Source organism: Sciurus carolinensis, chromosome 10 (assembly GCF_902686445.1).
Source record: "Sciurus carolinensis chromosome 10, mSciCar1.2, whole genome shotgun sequence".
Taxonomy (NCBI): Eukaryota; Metazoa; Chordata; class Mammalia; order Rodentia; family Sciuridae; genus Sciurus; species Sciurus carolinensis.
In genome coordinates this window covers 101,458,974-101,478,565 of record NC_062222.1, presented here as the reverse complement: position 1 = coordinate 101,478,565, position 19,592 = coordinate 101,458,974, and the positions used below count along the sequence as shown (strand labels likewise).

General features: G+C 38.0%; 1 protein-coding gene across 1 annotated transcript; it reads right to left on the bottom strand.

Moving 5' to 3' along the window:
* Positions 1-2,738: 2,738 nt before the first annotated feature.
* On the bottom strand, positions 2,739-14,132 carry Cnga1 (cyclic nucleotide gated channel subunit alpha 1). Its single transcript, XM_047567155.1, has 8 exons — positions 14,020-14,132; positions 13,157-13,273; positions 12,187-12,249; positions 8,912-8,950; positions 8,722-8,826; positions 7,358-7,465; positions 6,235-6,341; positions 2,739-4,153 (listed from the first exon to the last, which is right to left on the bottom strand). The coding sequence occupies exons 1-8, from the start codon at positions 14,124-14,126 to the stop codon at positions 2,739-2,741; spliced, it is 2,061 nt and encodes a 686-aa protein (XP_047423111.1). The 5' UTR covers positions 14,127-14,132.
* Between the last annotated feature and the right edge of the window lie 5,460 nt (positions 14,133-19,592).

The window sequence follows — 19,592 nt, the reverse complement described above, 5'->3', positions numbered from 1 at the left end:
GTTTTGCAGAGACTTCTTGTCTTTAAAATATTTAGCAACTTGTGGAGATGTGAGTCATTGTTTAACACTGCATCATGATTGAGGTTTGGGTATGAATTATAGATATACCATGTATAATTTCTAAGGAAAAAAATATACAACTTCAGGCTTTGAAGGTTGTAATTAATTGTAGAGCAACATTGCCACCTAATGGTAAGGTACTTAATCACATAATATTTTAGGTTGGAAATATTGGTATTTAAATGCATGCAAAATTGTGAAGCAATTTCTTCCTATATGAATATCACATTATAATAGAATGGGGGAGAGGGTAAACACTCATCAGACATATCAGCAATACCAGAAGCTTGGGTTTCTACTCCACTGATCTCCCAGAGTTCTCTCTCATCCCCTCAGATGCAAGCACTAAGGATTTCAAACTTCAGCCTTAGCTCCCATGCACTGTCCCTGTTCCTGTCCTAATATGCTAAAATGCTTATTCTGGAAAACCAGTTGGAGTGCAGAATCAGTTAGGAATATGGTTGATTTCAGAATTGCTAAAGGTGGACTTGTGCTTTGGCATCTATGCATACCCTGATCAGCACTCTGACCATGAGTTTCCCCAAAGCCACATGTTTCCTGTCTTTTCAAAACAAAAATAAAAACAAGTTTTCTTATAAAGTTGTAAACCTCTGCATTGCACTCCTTCCAGGAGTCTAACCTGTTACCCAGCTTAGTCTGTCAAAGCCCTCGACCTAGAGGAGTTAAAGAAAAAGGAATTGGCTAACCTTTGTACCCCAAGCCTTTGAAGTCAGAATCTGCCACCTTGTCCAAGGTAAGCATCAGTGAAGCTCCCAGAGCTTGGGGTCAGAGGTCACTGAATCAGAGCTCTTGGCTATGTCTCCAGCCTAGATCAGATTCAAAGCACCTATCCATCCCCTAGGTGCTGTTATTGAGACTGCTGCTTCTTAGGCAGCCAGCCTTGACCTAGTGTGTAACCCTTGCTCATTCCTATTCTACTATATCTGCAACTCTAGTCTACAGTGTCTTACAGGTTTTTATACAGATGAAAGAGAAGGAATAACAAGAAAAGAAAGGAAGAGGAGCCCTCGTCTCAGAGCCATGTTGCATATTTGCACCAACTTGAGGATCAGACATTTGCTTTGTTGTGAAGAAATATGTTCTGGTTTATATTGAAGAGATAGATAAAATGTAGAAGGAAAATGAAGGACTACAGAGACATAATATATAATTCAATGTATATTCTGATGATAGGATACAATAAATTAGAGTGCTGGTATCCACTGATTGAGGTCTATATAAATGTCAAATTAACAGGAAGCCATGTAGAGTAATGTCATTATAGGCAGGGATAGAAATCACATATCAATTCTAGTGAGCTATGTTAAGAATGATTTTTTGAACCACATCTGGGTTTTACAAATACTGATTTGTGTGATCCATGAGCAATGTGTTATATAGTCACATTTGTTAGAAAGTTTCTTTCTTTCATTCTTTTTCTTAGGACTATCGTCTCGTTGCCTCCTCTATGGTTCTCTAGCTACATGTTTCTCAAGCTTCAATGTGGCTATGAACCACTTAGGGATCTTACTAAAATGCAGATTCTGAGGCAATGGGTATGGAACAGAGCCTGGGATTCTGCATCTCCCTCTTTCTCTCCTGCTTTCTCCCTTGCAGTGCTGGGGAGTGAACCCTGCATGCTAGGCAAGCACTCTACCACTTAGTTACATCCCAGCCCTGGGATTCTGCATTTTTAAGAAGCACCTAGGTAATGCCCATGCTGGTCCACACAACTTCTAGTTCTCCTTTTCTAACATTCCCACAATTTTCCCTGTGAATCACCCAACAATATTATTACTTTTGTCTGTTTTTCTTACTACGGGTCAGGCAAAGAAATAAGATAATAGCCAGTGCTGTCAGATCTTAATACTCAGAGAATTTTAAAATTTTAATGTAAAGAATTTCTATAACATTTTGTGATTTTCAATATACTTCAATATTAATGTGTATGAATATATTCATATAATGAAGTCTGATGTATCATGCTTTAATCAATAAGAAAATTCTCCCTACCACCCTTACTGAGTCCTAGCCTAGCACAATGTCCTTAAAATGACTTTGAAAAGAGTTAAGATCCTAAACTCCCTACTAAATTATCACTCACTATAGTTTCATAATTAATGTTACTTTATTGCATTCTAATTCTTTTAAAAATGGCATACCGGACATGACATACACAGTAATTCCCAGTTACTCTGAATATATTTTATTCCTCAACAGTGCAAATAACCTGCAAGTGAGAGATACTTATTCACTTTGTTAAAGAATATTACATAAAAGAAGCATAGAAGGCTGCATTCATGTTGGAAATCATAAAACTATGTTACCAACAACAATAGCAAAATTTAAAATTCCAATTAAGAAATCAACCACCATGAAGACATACTCGGAGTTCAGCACAGGAAGTGGTATGAAAAAATCAGAAGATACAGATACTGACAAATTTGTCACTTTATATCTTTGCACATTATCCACTGTGAAAAATCCTGAGATAGAATAATTCTTAAATCATAGTTCCTTACAGTGAGTGTAGGGCCTTGTGTTATGCACCCAAGCACAATTTTCCTTATGGAAAAATTTCCCAACCGTGCCTTCCTATTCTTCCAAAGTTCACTTGCCTTAGGTCACATGATCAAAAGGATTGCGAGATGTGTGTGTTCTTGTTAATGACCAGTTTTTCATTCCTGTGTAGATTCTGTGGGTCCACTTTCTACTTCAGCTCCCTCGACAGCTGAAAGGTCTGTGTCAATAAGTGGTTTCAGAAATTTCTCAATCTTGGTTAATCTTTGCTTCAGTTTCTGTTGCATTGACTCATACTCAGCCAGAATCCTGGCAAACCGTGTTTGCAGGAGGTCTACTGACCCCTCCATTCGAGTTATCTTCTCTTCAAGGTCTTTAGGACTACTACCAGCATTTGCAATGCTTTCATCCAGTAGACCATCTTTCATTAAGATTTGCTTCCCTTTCTCCTCCAACATAGTTTTGGCCTCTGGGTACTCAGTTAGAGCTTCCATGAGGTCATCTTTTGACAGACAGAACAGGTCTGAGTAGCCAATACTTTTAATATTGGCAGTTCTTCGATTGCCAGCTTTGCTACCTTTAATGTTAAGAATGCTGATCTCACCAAAGTAACTGCCATCACTCAACACCACAAATTGGGTGATTCCATCATCTGCCACCACAGCAAGTTTGCCTTCCTTGATGATGTACATCTCTCTTCCAATATCCCCTTTCTTGCATATGTAATCTCCAGGACTATAGACTTGGGGTTGTAATTTCAAGACCAACTCCACCAACAGACCAGCTTCACAGTCAGCAAAAATACGTACCTTTCTTAATGTGTCTAAGTGAACATTGATGGCAATTTCTGCCCTGAGTTTATCAGGCAGATACTTCAAGACTTCTTTCTCATCGACTGTTTTTTTGTTGGTCCACAGGTAGTCAAACCATTTAATTACCCTCTTTTCCATATCTTTGCCTACATTTCGAAAATTCATATATTGCTTGACAGCATCAACTCTTGACTGAAATTCTGCTCTTGCTGCATTCATGTTGGAAATCATAGAACCTATGTTACCAACAATGGTAGCAAAAATTAAAACTCCAATTAAAAAATCGACCACCACAAAGATATACTCAGAGTCCAGCACAGGAGGTGGTGTTTCCCCAATGGTAGTCAAAGTCAGTGTAGACCAGTAAAGGCTGTATACATATTTTCTAGCCAAACGACCAAATTCAGGATCATTAATATCAGGGTAGACCCATGTATCATTACCAAATCCAATAGCTTTTGAAATAGAGTAATACACACATGCATTCCAATGGATAATTATGATGATATACATAACAAGGTTAGAAATCCTGAAGACATTTGGATAGTTTGTCCTTGTTTCTGTTCTCTGGAAGAACTCAAACATACGAGAGATTCTTAACAGCTTATTTAATCGAACTTCTGGATAGTTCCACCCTAACTTAAAATATATCAGATCAGTTGGTATCATTGACAGAACATCAAGTTTAAATTGCAAATTCGATGTATATTTCTTTATGAGTTTCACTCTTTCTTTCACCAGCAATCCTTGTTCTAGATAACCTATAATAAAAGGGAAAAAATCAATTTGATATTCCTTCTTTCTTATGCTGTTGTGAATTTTCCTAAAGTAACTCTCAACTTTGTTGAAGTCAAAACAATTCATATGCCTTCAGCAATGTAATATGTAATCAACATATGCCTGTGGACAATAGTCTGTTGTGGGAATAAAAAATGGAGCCTTGTGAAAGTGAGAGATTTGTATATATGCGCACAAATCTCCAAAGATCCAGAATCCCATTAGGGTAAAGTCATCTTTTTCATTCACATGCTTGTGATATTGTGATATAGTAAATTACATATCTGGTTTTTGTCCTTGTTTCTGGTATACAGGGTTCTTAAAATCCTTATAATTTTCTGAACCACAGGAATGTTAGTTGCATCTTTTGGTCTGATATTTGACCTTCGACCCCAATTCCTAACACTGATTTCCTAATCTCTTAGAATTTTCTGGGTGATAAGAATCTTTTATTCTAAGAAAGCAACTCTTGGTGGGCTCCTAAAGGGAGCTGATCACCAGAAAGAATAAGCCATGTTTAGAAGCTTGAAACTTTCAGCCCCAACTTCCACTTTCTCCAGAAAGGGGAGCAGGGGTGGAGATTATGTTATATATGCCAATATACGCAACTGTGGGATTCAGAGGGTTTCTAGGTTGACTAACCCATATACAGTGCTGGAAGAGTAGCATGCCCCTATTCTATGGAGACCAGAGTTCCTGCTCTTGGGACCCTTCCAGACTTCCAGACTTCACCTTATGAATCTCTTCACCTGACAATTCATCTGTATCATTTGTGTATTAATACAATAAACTAGTACATTTGTTTCCCAGAGCTCTGTGAGTCATACTAACAAATTATGAAAACTGCGAAGGGGATTGTGGGAACCCTGCTTTTATAACTGGTAGGTCAGGAGCATAGATCACATGCTGAAGTTGTCATCTGAAGTAGGGGAGTGTCTTGTGGGATTAAGCCCCTAACACATGAGGTCTGTACTAATTCCAGTTAGTGTCAGAATTGGAACACCCAACTGATGTTGCAGAATTGCTTGGTGTGTGGGGTTTCTCCACACACAGTTTGGTAGCCCCAAGTGTACTATGTTGAGAGTATAGAAAGAAAAAAAATAATTTGCTTTTCCTAATATACACAGATCTTCTTGAACACCCTGGCACTATGCCTAATAACTCATGCCATTCTCTTGACAGAATCCTAGGTCTACTCTGGAAGCTTGGATATCTGCCCTGCTGTTCATTTTGCATATGGATGCCCTGCCCCTTCCATGTGAAGTGTCTCTGTGAGTTTGCATTTTCATCTTTCATTTTGTCCTCTGATGGGGGCAGGACATGCTTGTCCCTCATACTTAGTCACCTGGGATCTTTCCTTCTGTATTGTTTACCATAGACCTTGTGTGTGTTAGCCCCAGAATTTCAGTACTGTAATATATCACATTAGAACAAAAGTTTGTGCCTCTTTCTATAATGGAAAAAGGACAGAACAACTGGAGAATTATTCCAGGGCACTGATATTTAGAAAATGCCTCAATAATCTATAATAGTTCTTAAAACTTCTACTCTGCATATACTAGTTACACAAGCGTTTGGAGAGCAGTGTAGAAACAATGAACTTGTGCTTATTTGCCAAGAGCACGTCAAGTAAGAAGTTATGAGATACTGCCCCTGGTCAATCATGCCCTACCATGAATCACAAAATTCTGAAAAATATCTGGTATGGCTCTACCTTTCCAAGGGATTTTCCGATTAGGTAGTAATTATCCTTTCCCCCAAAGAGTTGGCAGAATATGTCTGTTCTCTCTAGTCCTCCCACCTGGCATAAATCCAATAAACAGGAAAATGGAGGAAAACCACCAATTCATGCTCAAAAGGTTGCCTAGCAATTAACATCTTTCTGAATCACTTGGAGTGGCCTAGGATGGTGAGCACATGATTACTCTTATTTTCAACTGTGCTTTTTCCTCTAAAACAGATTTTTGTGAGTTTGTTTTACAGAATACTCGGATTCAGAAATTTCAAATCATATTATAGAGTAAAAAGCATTAAATTCTAGAATATCCAAACTGAACATATTTACCTGTCCTTGTTCGTACAAACATATCAATAAGATAGATTATATCTGATACGTAATCCAAAACAAGCCAATATCCCAGGTAATCAGATTGAAGTTCATCAAAACATGCTCTGTAAAAGAAAAACTTGTATAAATAAAGTGAAATGGAAATTAGCTGAAGTAAAATTTGTCTATTATTATTTTGAGAAGTACAATATGCTAAAGCTTAGGAGAGATTCTTAGAATGTATTTGATCAATTACAACTTTCCCAAATCTTTCCCTGAGTGGTCCAATTTTGTTCTCATATTTCCAAACTCCAACATTCTTTCCATTAACCCTAATCAGTAAAAATACCAAATCAGAATAAATGACCTCAAGTTAAAGTCAAGATACATCAGATGAAACACAGTGATCAGTGAATTTATATATTCCCTCTCTGTATATAAAATGCTTATGGAAATCATTCTTGGTTGTGGATGATTGAGATATCTATCATCTGAATGACACTAAACCCTTTCCACTCTTGGCAACATTTTTTTTCTTGTAGGTATACACATACACACACACACACACATATATATATATACATATTTCTCCCAATCTTTTTTCATTTGTTCTAATTAGTTATACATGAAAATAGAATGCATTTTGACACAATGTACACAAATGGAGCATGTGTGTGTGTATGTGTATATATACGTATGTGTGTGTATATATATATATATATATATATATATATATATTCCTCCCAATCTTTTTTTCATTTGTTCTAATTAGTTATACATGAAAATAGAATGCATTTTGACACAATGTACACAAATGGAGCATAACTTCTCATTCCTTTGGCTGTACATGGTACCAAATCACATCAGTAGCATAATTCAGACTTTTAAATATATGATAGAGCAATCAGAAGTTTAAAAGTACTCCCTACCCCTCATCCCAGTACTAGAGGTCCAAGTATATTGAGAACCAAAGAACCTTCTCCTGATCTCAGGAAAACAGAAAGAGAATAATTCAGCCTCTCTTTACAACCGAGGGTAGAGAAAGGAAGTATATCCAAAAGAACTTTAGGTCAAATTGTTTTAGTCAGTTAATTTGGACGTTAGAAGTGGATTAAAATTCACAGAAAAAATATATAAACACCTAGCAATAAGCATTGTCCAGTTGTACATCACAGGTAAGGAGATACAAAGCAGCCAGTTGTAGTATGTATTTCCTGAGGGATCAATAATCACAACTTCTTTCTTCTCCCTAGCAGCAGGTAGAAATAAAGAGGAAGGTTACCAAGAAACAAGAACATTTTTATTTATCATATCAAATATGGTCACTCCTACCTCCCACAATTAATGAAATTGAAGTAAGCTGGTGAAGTTTACCCTGAAGTCAGAAGGTTAACTTGGTAAGTGCACCAGTCATAAGAAACTGATTAGTGAGGGGTGGATAGATAAACTACCAGTATTATGTTGAACCATATATTAAATTTCACTAAGGTCTTGGTTTTACTGTAATACTGTAGTCAGTACTATATGCCAGCCACTAAGATTACAGAAAACTATGGATATTCCACAAACTCCTTGGGAAGTTTATGGGTGGTGGAAGAATAGAAAATTTGCCACCACTTCCCAATCAGGTAACAAAGTGACTGGAAACACACTGTGTGCAGGGAGGGAACACTCCTGGCTTCTTTCTCTTCCGTAGAGAAAGAATAATCTAATACAATCTAATTCAAAACCCTTATTCACCAGCATGGAGGAAGGATTCTTTAAGAGAGGTGATAAAGGGCAAGAAAAAGGGAAGAAGAAAACATATGGTCACATGGACACTATTTTTGAATGTTCTGGTCCAAGCCTATGTTTTTAAGTACTTTTCTCCTTATACAAACCTATAGGAGAACCTAAATGGGCACAGAATGAAACCATTGTTTGGTAAAGAATTTTAAGTAAGTTCAGAAAACAATTTGCTTCTAATAGAAAGTAAAAAGAGCTTTCAAATGCCACTTGACCTTTCCTTGTGAAATTTTAGTTCTCAAGTGTTTGTTTTAGAAAGAACACAAGAAAAAGGTTGTGTTTTGATAGCATTTGTACTGCTCTCAAAAGAAGGCATGCTTTCACAATAAACCTTCTTTACTTTGGAGTATTTGCCATACAGTATATATTATGCAAAAGTGTTAATGAAATCATTAAATTCTGATTTCAGTTTCATGCAAGATCCTAAATACCCAATTCTCCTTGAACTTAAATATTTCCCAGTGGTAAGTTTATCTTCACCAATGCTTGTGGAAAGCTTTTGCAGTTATCCATAAGAAAACTAATAGTTACTAATTTTAGGGAACTTAGAAAAAAGTTTTAATTCACATTTGATAATAATTTATTTTAAATATTTGTTTTTAATATTTAAAGATGCTTATTCTTTATACTTTCTTTTACTTCTTATCATGGGAAATTATTCCTACATCTAAAACCCACAACAAATTTATTTCTAATTTCAATACCAATAAAAATACTCACTCTTCTTTTTTATCTTTGTTTTTCTCCTCTTTCTTTTTCTTCTCTTTATTCTTTTCCTTCTTCTTTTTCTTTCCTGGCTCCTTTTTATTTTTACCATCAGACTTGCTGAAAAGTTTGCATATGTAGTGTTAAAAAATGAAAATGTATGGGGCAACAAATATGAGGACATTTGTGTCAAAGTTTCACTTACCTCTTCTCTTTTTTCTTTTTCTTTTTTTCTTTTGGTTCTCTAAAGAAGGAATAATACCTCTGTCACATAATCATATTATACTCTGACTTCTATTCTTTTTAACTTTCCTGTAAAGAAAATTCTCAGTCTTGTATTCAAAAACCTGCCCCGGTGCTTAGAAACTAGAAATCTAGTCTCCTAAAGGAAATTGCTGCCAAAAAAAAAAAAAAAAAGTGGACACTTACCCAGATAATAAAATAATCAAAAAATTCCCAGGTTAATTGATGTGGAAAATTGAAGAAAATGGAGGGAATTAAAGATACAATCCCAAGAAGTCAATATAAGAAACAACAGCCCCCAAAAGAGTACACTTCCAAAAAGTATTGGTTTATTTTAAAACTAGTCATTTAGAATTTAAGCTCCTTGATGTCATTTGTATTTATCCTTAAATAAAAGCACAGAGAATTTTAAGAAAACACCACCAATTTTCTTTAGAGAAAATAATCCTAGCCAAAGCAATTTTTCATGAATAATCAAAAGAACTCTGTGTTAATACATCCAAGTAGTAAGACTGGACATCATATGTCTGATTGAGCATGAACCAGAGGGAACAGGTAAACTGTCAATTAACATAGTCACATCAGCACCTATCCCTAAGTTGCCACCTAGGGCCATTGTGGAATGCTTTAGGATCAACTGATGGAGCACAGCCCATGGATGGATCACTTGGTATGTGGATGTAAGACAAAAATAGCCTGTGTTTATACTATAGCCTCACTTAGTGGTGACCTTGAAACACAGTAGTGAGATTAATCTCCCCTATGGCACAATCTTCAAACAATACACAGTTATTCACTTTTGTATGGGAAAAATGATTTAGCTTAAGAATATTTATGTGCAGTCACAAATACCTTGACTTGTTGGTAGAGTACCTAGATGAAAAAAGATTGAAAGATCAAGGCAAATAGTTCTGGAGAAGAAACAAACTCACAGATTTATGAGCACATGCACTAAGACTGAAAATCTCTGTATCCCATTTTACTGTCCATCAAATAGCAGGCACCACAGAAAGGGTACAAAACAAACAAGTAGACAGACTGACTCAGCCAGGTGTTAAAGTCAACCTCTCATATCAGCATTTCCAATGCTGGCAGAATGTGGATATAAATGGAGCCACAATCATAGAAGAGATGTCTTCCCACTCACCAAGGTTGAACATCCAACCCACCAGTTACAGAGGCCAGTGCCATGACTCCAATACAGCACTCTTCAAGTTACTACACTGGACCCTTGTCACCATGAAGGTACAACAATATATTGATAATTGATATGTATATGTGCATATATATATGGTTTGTTTGTTTTTTCTGTCACAGGGCTTTAACCAGTGCCATTATTTATTATTTTAGGCTCTTAAACATAAGTTCAAAGTCAGTCTCAGCAACCTAGCAAGGCCCAAAGCAACTTAGTGAGACCCTTTTTCTAAATAAAATATATTAAAAGGCGGGGGAGTGTCTGGGAATGTGGGTGAAGAGTTAAGTGACTCTGGATTCAATCCCTGGTACCAAAAAAATATGATCCACTTACATAGAATACTGAGAATCAGAGGATCTTTTTTACAGGAAAGGAAATGTGGCATTGAAGACTGAACACAGGATTCAGTGGTCCTATCACGTGCTGCCCCACTCAGAAGTTGATGATGTGATAGAGGTTTGGAGTGGCCTTTTAAAGGCAAAGTTGAGGTGCTATCATAGAGTTCAGACCCCAGGAAGATCAGGTGACACCCTCCAAGATACTATATATATGAAGAATCAATGGTCATTAGATGATGCCCTCTGCCTATACAGAGTGCCTGGGTCTAGGAATCAAGGAGTCTAAGGGTGACTAACTGAGAGACAACATACTTCCCATTCCTGCAACTTTAGGCTTGATGAGTCTAGAAGTCCTGGTTTCCTGGGGAGAGGGGGCAGGTGTCATGTCTCTCCCAGGCTATGTAACTAAAGTTCCATGAAACATTAAGCTATCACTATTCCCCAGCCACTTTAGATCCCTCATGCCAAGAATCCAATAGTCAAGGAAGAGTCACCATACTTCCAAGTCATTGACCTTGATCATCAGAAGTAGTAGTGCTGCTGGTATACAATGAAGGAATGGAAAATGCATGTAGTACCCAAGTGACCCACTGTGGTATCTTTAAGCATTCTCCAGCCCAGATTTGGTAGGAAGTGGACAAATGCGGTAGCCATGACCTAAGAAGAGCATGATACCCAGCAGCTCAAATCCTTCAAGAATAAGTGTCTGTATTGTTTCATCAGGTAATTCATGTATGGCAACAGATGTTCTGACAAAGGGAGAAAGGACCCTAGAATGAGTTGGAGGGAATGGGGAATTTCAGTCAAATCTTCAAAACCAGCTGCAATTGTCAAAGACCTTAATTTATCCCCTTAACCTTCCTCTTATCAGCTTTCTCAGGGGCAGGGGGGAAGAAAACAACTAGAATCCTGGAGGAATATGCCCAAATTGGTCAATTTTCTATACAGAAAAGTGGATCTGAGTCAAGTACAGGTGGGCTGGATAGACAAGGTGGTTCACAGAGTTCAGGTATTCATTCTTGGCCTGCCAGGAGTGTTGGTTGCTGATAGTTGATGGTTTTTCCTATTCCTTGGCTAACTTTGGCTGAGAAACCACTATGCTCAATGTTATAGCCCCACTTCCTAGCGCCAGCCCTCATTCAATGACTGTACATGGATAAAGGCCCAGTCATTTGATCTAATATGGGACAACTCTGAAAGTCCCTCCATGCTCCAAAGCTCCTCACAGGATCACACTGTATATCAACTTAGTCTCTGAAATTCAGCTTCTTCCTCTGCCCAATTCTACCCCCAAATCCCTTTCAGATATTGTACCCAAGAGCATTCCCAGTAAACAAGTGTGCACAAACCTCCTTCTAGATTGTCTGCTGGGGAACTTGACTTAAGATACATTGGTTCAATTTGGAAAGGACTAACCAGGTTTCATACACTTTTGTCAGCCACTCTACCCTCAAGGGAGGGTGATTGCATGCACACAGTAGACTTGGGTTTTTCTACATATATTCAAATAAATGAATAAATAAATAAGTACTATTTTTAATAAGAAGTAAATCGCCAGAAAGAAAAAAAAGAAACCATAGAATACCATCGCTGTTATTTGATTAGATGGTTTGCTTAATTTGCTCCATATCAGATCTAGGTATACTAAATATCAGATTTACTGGTTTTCTTTAAAACTTTAATTTTCTATTGTAAATTACTTACTGGTCTTTATTGCTGCTGTTGTTGACATTGAAAAGTGCCATGGCACCAGGCAGGTATTGCTCCCTGGGAAACACAAAACATACAGTGAAATCATGATTGACACCTGAATAATGTCCGTTGTAAGCAAAAGGCCTTAAAGAACAAATTCCTTTCAGTTTCTACTCACTACTAAAAATTTCCTAGATGATTTTTGAAAATATAGGGCCTCCATGAAGCACAAGTTCCCAAATACCAGTGTTTTGAACCATGGTGTTTAGTTCATGACTGTTGGTGGATGTTCATGACAAGAATTAGCATCTTCCTTTTCCTTCAAGTGAACCAAGGTGGATGCCACTAGCTCCCACCAAGTGATCTAAGATAGGTCCGGGAAGATAGGAAGAGTTGAAAAGAAAAATGAAAACAGTGGAAAAGCTGTGGGAAGGAAAAAAGCAAAGTAAAAGTATCACAGAATGGGAACCCCTAATCCACACCAATGCCTCCTTCCACACCCTCAGAGCCTCATGCTGACCATGACTGTCTTACTTCCTACTAAGGAAGTGTACCTCTTCTCTTTTAGCTGTTCACTCCTCTGCACTGTTTCCTGGAAGTAGGGTCAAATGGGATAGAGCAGGTTAAAGAGTGACAGCCAAACTTCTTATGTAAAATTGCTTCAGAACCCTGAAAAATTGTCCTTCTTTCCTTAGAAAGAAACAGGAAATCAAAGAGAATTAGGCATGATGTTTCTGAAGGGATTGACGTGAGCCTCATGGAAATGATCATGGAACCCAAGGCACAAGCAGTGGCAGGAATTACAGCCAGGCAGTGGCAGTTTTCCAGTGGAGGACAAGGATTGGAACAGAAGGAGCAAGTTACTCCCGAGATCCTGTATAGTGTCTGAACATTTGCCCAGCCCAGTCTTTGGAGGGAGTAGAAGACTTCTTGTCCAAATAATAGTTAAGCCATGTCCTGAGGGACAGGTTCTGCTGCTCACCTCTGTGACGAGTCTCCCATTCTGCATGAGTCATGTTTAAAGGAGCCTCTTGCATGGAACCTCTCATTCTCTGATTCTTCAGATACAGAGGCACTGTCATCATTGTCAGAAAAGGAGCTACAGTTCAACAGGAGGCAAGGATGAATTCAATTAGTTTGCAACCATTGCAGAGGAGCAACATTTCTCCTACAAGGGACCACACGTCTCACCTCTTTCTTTCCTTCTCAAACTAACATAATTTTTTAATTAGGTTGGGGTGAAAACTGTATAGAATACATGGTATTCTATAGAGCATATGCAAAATACAGTAAAATGCACTTATTAAGAAACCATTTTCTAGAATTCCACATTCATAATTATTTAATGCATTGGTTGATGTTAACATTTATCAAACAGAAAGTGGGATATCTGGGTTTTAGATCTTATTATATAGTTGTATGAACTCTCATTTCCTAATATTCTCTTCCACTAAAAAAAATTCAACCACATTAACACACATTCTGTTAATTTATAGGGCAACCACTTTGTACTTTTAAATCATATTAGTAACAATTCATACTCAATGTACTTTTTCACGTTTATCTGTGGCAATGTCCTCTGTTTAAATGCAAAGTATCCCATGAGGAAAGGACCTGTCAATGACTAAAGAAATATTTGGTGTTGTGTGCTTCTGAAAAATTATCTCAATATTGTCCATGTTCATTTGTTATACAAGTTATACTGTTTCAAAGTATAAATAAATTCATGGCATTATATTATAAAGCATAAGGCTAAAAGTTATAAAGTTAAATTGAAATTAAACCTAGGTGAATCAAAGAACAATGACTACTATTAAAAATACGTAAGAAAATGCATGGATGTACCTGCAGGCTCCATTTTCCATCCTTCTTATTTCCTTTTCAATATCTGGAACAATCACATTGGGAATATTTACAAAGGAGTGCTGTGTATTGATAATATTTGTCTTCATGGTTTATTAAATATCTGAGGAGAAAGAAATCTTAATAGTGGGATGACTTTTTTATGTATATAATCAAAAGTTTGACTTTATTATTCTTTCAAGGCTATGACAACACTCATTTCCAATTATACATAGGAATTGTTTTTTAAAAGAATACAGACATGGTTCAGCCCCTTAACTTCAATTGGCCTGTTTTGTGGTGTACATTCTTTTTTTTTTTTTTCTTTTTTTTTTTTTTTTGGTGTACATTCTTTAATTCAGAAGTGTACCAGAGTCAGGTGTGATGGCACATACTGGTAATCCCAGCAGTTGGGGAGACTCAGGCAGGAGGATCACAGGTTCAAAGCCAGCCTCAGCAACTTAATGAGGTCCTTAGCAACTAGTGAGACCCTGTCTCCAAATAAAAATATTTAAAAAACAGATTTGGGATGTGAATCAGTGGTAAGTCCCTATATAACACTGATGACACAACATGAAAAACCCTGACCTAAACTCTAATCCTGATATATTATTTTCTAAGAGCAAGTAGAACAGGCAAGGTCAAAACTCAATTCTCTTGGGCTGCTTCCAGCATGAGGTATGTTCTGGTTACTGCCATCCACTGCATTGCTGTGTCCACCTACTCCGGCTTTCCTCAGTTGATGATTTCTGTCCATGCTCCTCATAAAGGACCCTCCCTTCAGTGTGATGACACTCAACCTGAGAAGACCGGGAACGTCTGCCATTCTCTGCTGCCCCTGTGGTCACAAATACTCCATGCTAGAAGGGTCCTGGCTGCAGAGTAGTGCATATTCTCCCCCTCGATCCCCTTCTTCCCTTGATCACCTGGGCCTAGAGTGTGATCCTCATCTTTGAAAGAGCACAGAAAACAGCACATGTGATGCACCCCTTGAGGAATTTCCTGGAAACCCTTGTAAAACTTTTGTTTTGGTAAGATTGGGGGCACCTGTGGGTATCACTGGGGCAGAAACAAGAATTATACACTGTCCATGATCTTGCAAATGTATTTGGATTCAAAGACTCCCTGGGTCCAGGGAAGTTTAGGTTGTGCGATCATTGTACACATTCAAACCAGGCTATTATTTGAAGGTACCCCCTGAGACTGCTAGATCAGCCAGTCATTTATAGACAGCATTCATTTCTGACTAGTAAGTCCTAACAATGGTAATAGTTGTTCAATATGTTTAGTATTACTCTTTCCTAATTTTATTATTTAACAGTTTTTTGTATGTCACAGTTCTTCAAATTAGTTTATAAGTTCTTGGAATCCAGGGCAATTTCTTAAAAGTTCTTTTTTAATCCTTCAAATGTCTATTATGATGCTACACAACTAACACATGGTCTGTTGGGGGCTGTGCCATGTGGGCTGTGCCGGGATGGCGCCTACAGCCAGCCGGAGGTTGCTTTGATCACATTGGCAGTGAGGAGGTTAATTAACATAATCACACTTGGCTTATTTATCCTTGGCCGTATTCAATTAAGTCCATGCACACAACAGCATGCACAGGTGTTCCCAAGTGCTCCTGCTCGTGCCTGCTTGCTTTAACCTTTGCGGTGATAGGGCAGCTGGCTCCTGGCCTGAACTCAACTGGAGTGGCCCCGCCCTCCGCCTCCTGGAGGGAATGTAAGTGGGCAGTAGGCGGAAGGCAAGAAGCAGCAGCTAGCAGAAAGAAGAGGCAGCAGAAAGCAGAAGCAATAGTAAGAAGAAGCAGCAGAACCCTAAGAAGAAATAGATCTCTGATAAGCATAGCAAGCCTCTCTTTCTCTAAAACTTTCTCTCCAAGCAAAGTCTCTCTTTCTATAAGCAAAGCCTATCTTTCTCTCAAATTTCTCTTCCTCTAAGCAGTTGCTCTTCCTCTAAGCGAAGTCTCTCTTCCTGATAAGCAGTTTCTCTTCCTCTAACCTCTAAGCAAAGCATCTCTTCTTCTCAAAGTCTCTTTTCCTCTGTAAATTAGTGAATATAGGAAAAGTAGTTTATTCCCAGTCTGCCTCTGATAAATACCCATGCAATTGTTACTGCGGGCAGCGACAATGGTCAATTTGTAATTTACTTAGTTACAAACCAGTCCATCTGTGGTCTGCTAATTTAGAAGATTTCCTCTTTGTTACATGTTTTTAAAATGGGAACAATGGTTCTAATTGAACAAAATATTTTAATTTGTGTAGGATGTTTTTTTAAAGCTTGGAATATGCTGTGAAAACAGATTTTTATTAAAGTACAAAATGGTTTTCTAATGGAAATTCCCTGCCTAATCCATACTGTTTCACACCACTGTGCCTTTGCATGCTCACTCCTTGGGTCAGAAAGTAAGCCTCCCTTGAGTCCAAATAGGTGCTAATCATCGTGGAAATCCAAGCCACCACATCCTCACCCTTGACCAAGCTAATTATTTCCTCCTCTTCTCTACCATTGCATTTCATACACATTTCAAGTATTTTTCTATGTGCTAAAGGTCACAGCTGGACCACAGCTGGATTGTGACCTTCTCTAAAATATAGACCTTTATCACCATGGCTGCGTGTTTGCACATAATACTACTGCTTGAGTTTATGAATTCTATTTTTGAGTTCTGAAAGTTGTACCCACATGACTTTTCATTAGAAATAATTAAAACTTGATGAAATTAACAAAGATTTTGAAGTGGTTCTTATGGTGGCAAATATGGTAAACTGCCCCCCCCCCCGGCCAAAAAAAAATCCATTTTTCTCTCCTTCCAGTATGCTTTTATGTTCTGGAAAAAAAACTGGAAGTGTGAAAAAAAATCTACAATTCCATAACTCTTTTGTAGCTCAGATTCTGGGTGCCATTTAGGTTTAGTCAATCAAATGCACTTGCATGAGATTTGGAAGACAGAGATGAAGACAAGAGTTCTTCCTCCTCTGCTATGGCTGCCAGCAAAAGCAGGCAAAGGGACATTAGGTTTTCTTAGAGAGCAATCCTTGAATGGGCACTAGCATTCTGGGTGCTGAAGGCAAGGCATCCACTCCATGCTGGAATGGATCTAGCAGAAGTAGGGTGGCTTTTAAGCCCAACTGCAGTGGAAATGGCTTTCTGATCCCTGGCTCATAGTTAAGGTGATTCATTCATGAACAAACAACTCCACCGGGAGCAACCACGCTGCCCACCTTCCGGATTGTGGGAAAGAAAGAAGCTTCCCTGTGGGACCAATTCTGGATGGTTGTTCTGGAGTGATGCTTGGGGTTCCATCTAGAGCATAACAGGGTTGGGACAACAAATTCCATAATTTACTGCAAATTTTTACATTAGTCTAACCTTTCAAGACAATGAGAGTATTGTCTCGTTAAATGTATTCATGTATAAATTAATTAAAAGAGCAAAAATACTGCCTTGAGAACTAAAGGACATTTAAAGAAAGGCAAGGTTAACGATGATACAGAAACACCCTTATGCTGTTTTAGGGATCTCCTACCAGATTAGGACTCATGTCACTGGATGTAAAGAGTGGAGGTTTCTAAAAATCCAGGAACTTGAATTAGCTTTGACCATTCCTCTATACTGTAAGCACTTGATAGTGTATCAGGAGAATATGTTCATTATTGTGCTTATGCTGTTTCTTTAATACAGAATTCTTCACCTTTCTGTTTTCCAAGGAAAATCCTATTTGTATATCAAACATCAGTTCATATATGACCTCTGTGAATACCTCAGTAATTACTCAGGCTCAAGAATTTATCGTATCCTCCTTTTTGTTCACATAGTTTTCTGTGTCTGCCTCTTTACACTCTGGCTAACATATAGGTACTGACATGTCTGGTTTCCTTGCTAAATTGTGAACTCTTTGAAAAAGTTCACTGGAGAGCTGTTGTGCACAATACTTGGCATGTACTAAAGTTCTTTAAAATGTTAAAGTTGGATTAATACTGTACCAAGTCCTAACTGTGCCTAAAACATAAATCATTACTACAATTATCTTATGTTTTGGTGGAAGCATGAGTTATAAAGTAGGAGCTACACAATACATTTATTTTTATTGCAGAAATAAAATCACTTTTATGATTCATGTTTTGACCTTCATCACTGCCAATTGCTGCCCGGGACTCAATGCACCCCTGATTTGGTGTGGGTCCTTGGTGACTGTAAGACTTGAGCATGACCCAACTTAGTGTCAGTCTAAGAGGCCAAAGGTCTGCCTTCACCAGCACTATTTCAACCTTGAACAGCATATTATAGTACAAGACCCCATTTACAGGTAAGACACTGCTAGTAGTCACAAGGCTTTACCCTAGAACTTAGTGTGCTAAGCTGGGGAAACCTAACACTGAGCAGAGTCTGTCAGTCTCCGTCTTCAAGCCTGCCTATGGATGGAGCCTGTGGAATACCTCCAGTGCCAAGGGAAGACATATGGCTCCAGTCTATCAGACTTGTATCTCAGATAGCATCATCTGTGGTTAGTTGTAGCAATCTTGAGTCACAAATTCACCTCAGCAGTAGGCATCCTATACAGTGTAGATCTTGGTCTTACCCCAGTGCTGTTCAGGTCTGGGTAAGCTGTGGGTTTCAGGTGTAACAAAGCCCGGTGGTATTGGTGATCGCAGGTATGACACAGGAACCAAAGGTTGTCCACCCATAGTGACTTCTCAGAGCTGGGCAAAATCCCATAGTGCCTGCTTCACAGGCCAAGAACTATGGTTAATTATGTGGGTTTATTTTAGCCCCAAGAAGAGGCTTGTGGGGACAGACTACTCTTTCTAAATACTCTCCTGGTTCTTTCTGAGCAACATACCAACAGTAGTGTATTTGGGGACAAACCTGGGCTCTAGTACTGAAATAGTGACCACACACTAACAGCAGACTCCCAGAAAATCTTAACCTGAGCACCAACCAGTGCTGAAATGGTGGAAGTTACTACAGGTTCAGAGAATATAAGCAGTTGTTCAGAAGTTCTGGAAAGACAGGCATGAAGTCAGATCAGGAAGACTGGAATAAATGTCTAATCCTTCAATGCCCAGATGACATTGCATGACAACAAGCTAATCTTTCTGGAAACCATGACCAATCTAATAAGGTGCCAGAAACTCTCAGGCAGAGAACTTAAAACAGCTGTTTTAAGAAAACTCAATGATCTTGAAGATACAGAGAATCATTTCAATACTCCAACAGAAAAACTTAGCAAAAAGCTGGAAGCAATTTTTTAAAAATAAAACACAAATTCTTGAAAATTTAGAAAAAAGAATTAAGAATGAAGAAATTTCATGGGAACTTTGGGACATTATTAAAGGAGAAACTATTTGGATTATTATTAAGGTTCAAGAAGGACTTGAGACAGCTAAAGGTATGGAAAGCTTTTTCAAAGAAATAAGAGCAGAAAACTTCCCAAACCCAAGAGAAGAATACAAATATCCAAACACAGAAAAGCCAAAGATCATCAATCAGATTTAACTCAGTAAAGTCTACTCCAAAACATTTTATAATCAAGCTCTCAAAAGTGAAAGATAAAGAAAAGATTCTCAAGA

What these genes read in the sequence shown, in the direction of transcription:
- Cnga1 (XM_047567155.1), bottom strand. Translation starts at nt 14,126, where the DNA reads ATGAAGACAAATATTATCAATACACAGCACTCCTTTGTAAATATTCCC. An exon ending in AACAGCAGCAATAAAGACCA is followed by an intron (nt 8,951 to 12,186) that starts GTAAGTAATTTA and finishes TTCCTTCTTTAG; the next exon opens with AGAACCAAAAGAAAAAAAGA. An exon ending in GTTTGTACGAACAAGGACAG is followed by an intron (nt 4,154 to 6,234) that starts GTAAATATGTTC and finishes CTTTTATTATAG; the next exon opens with GTTATCTAGAACAAGGATTG.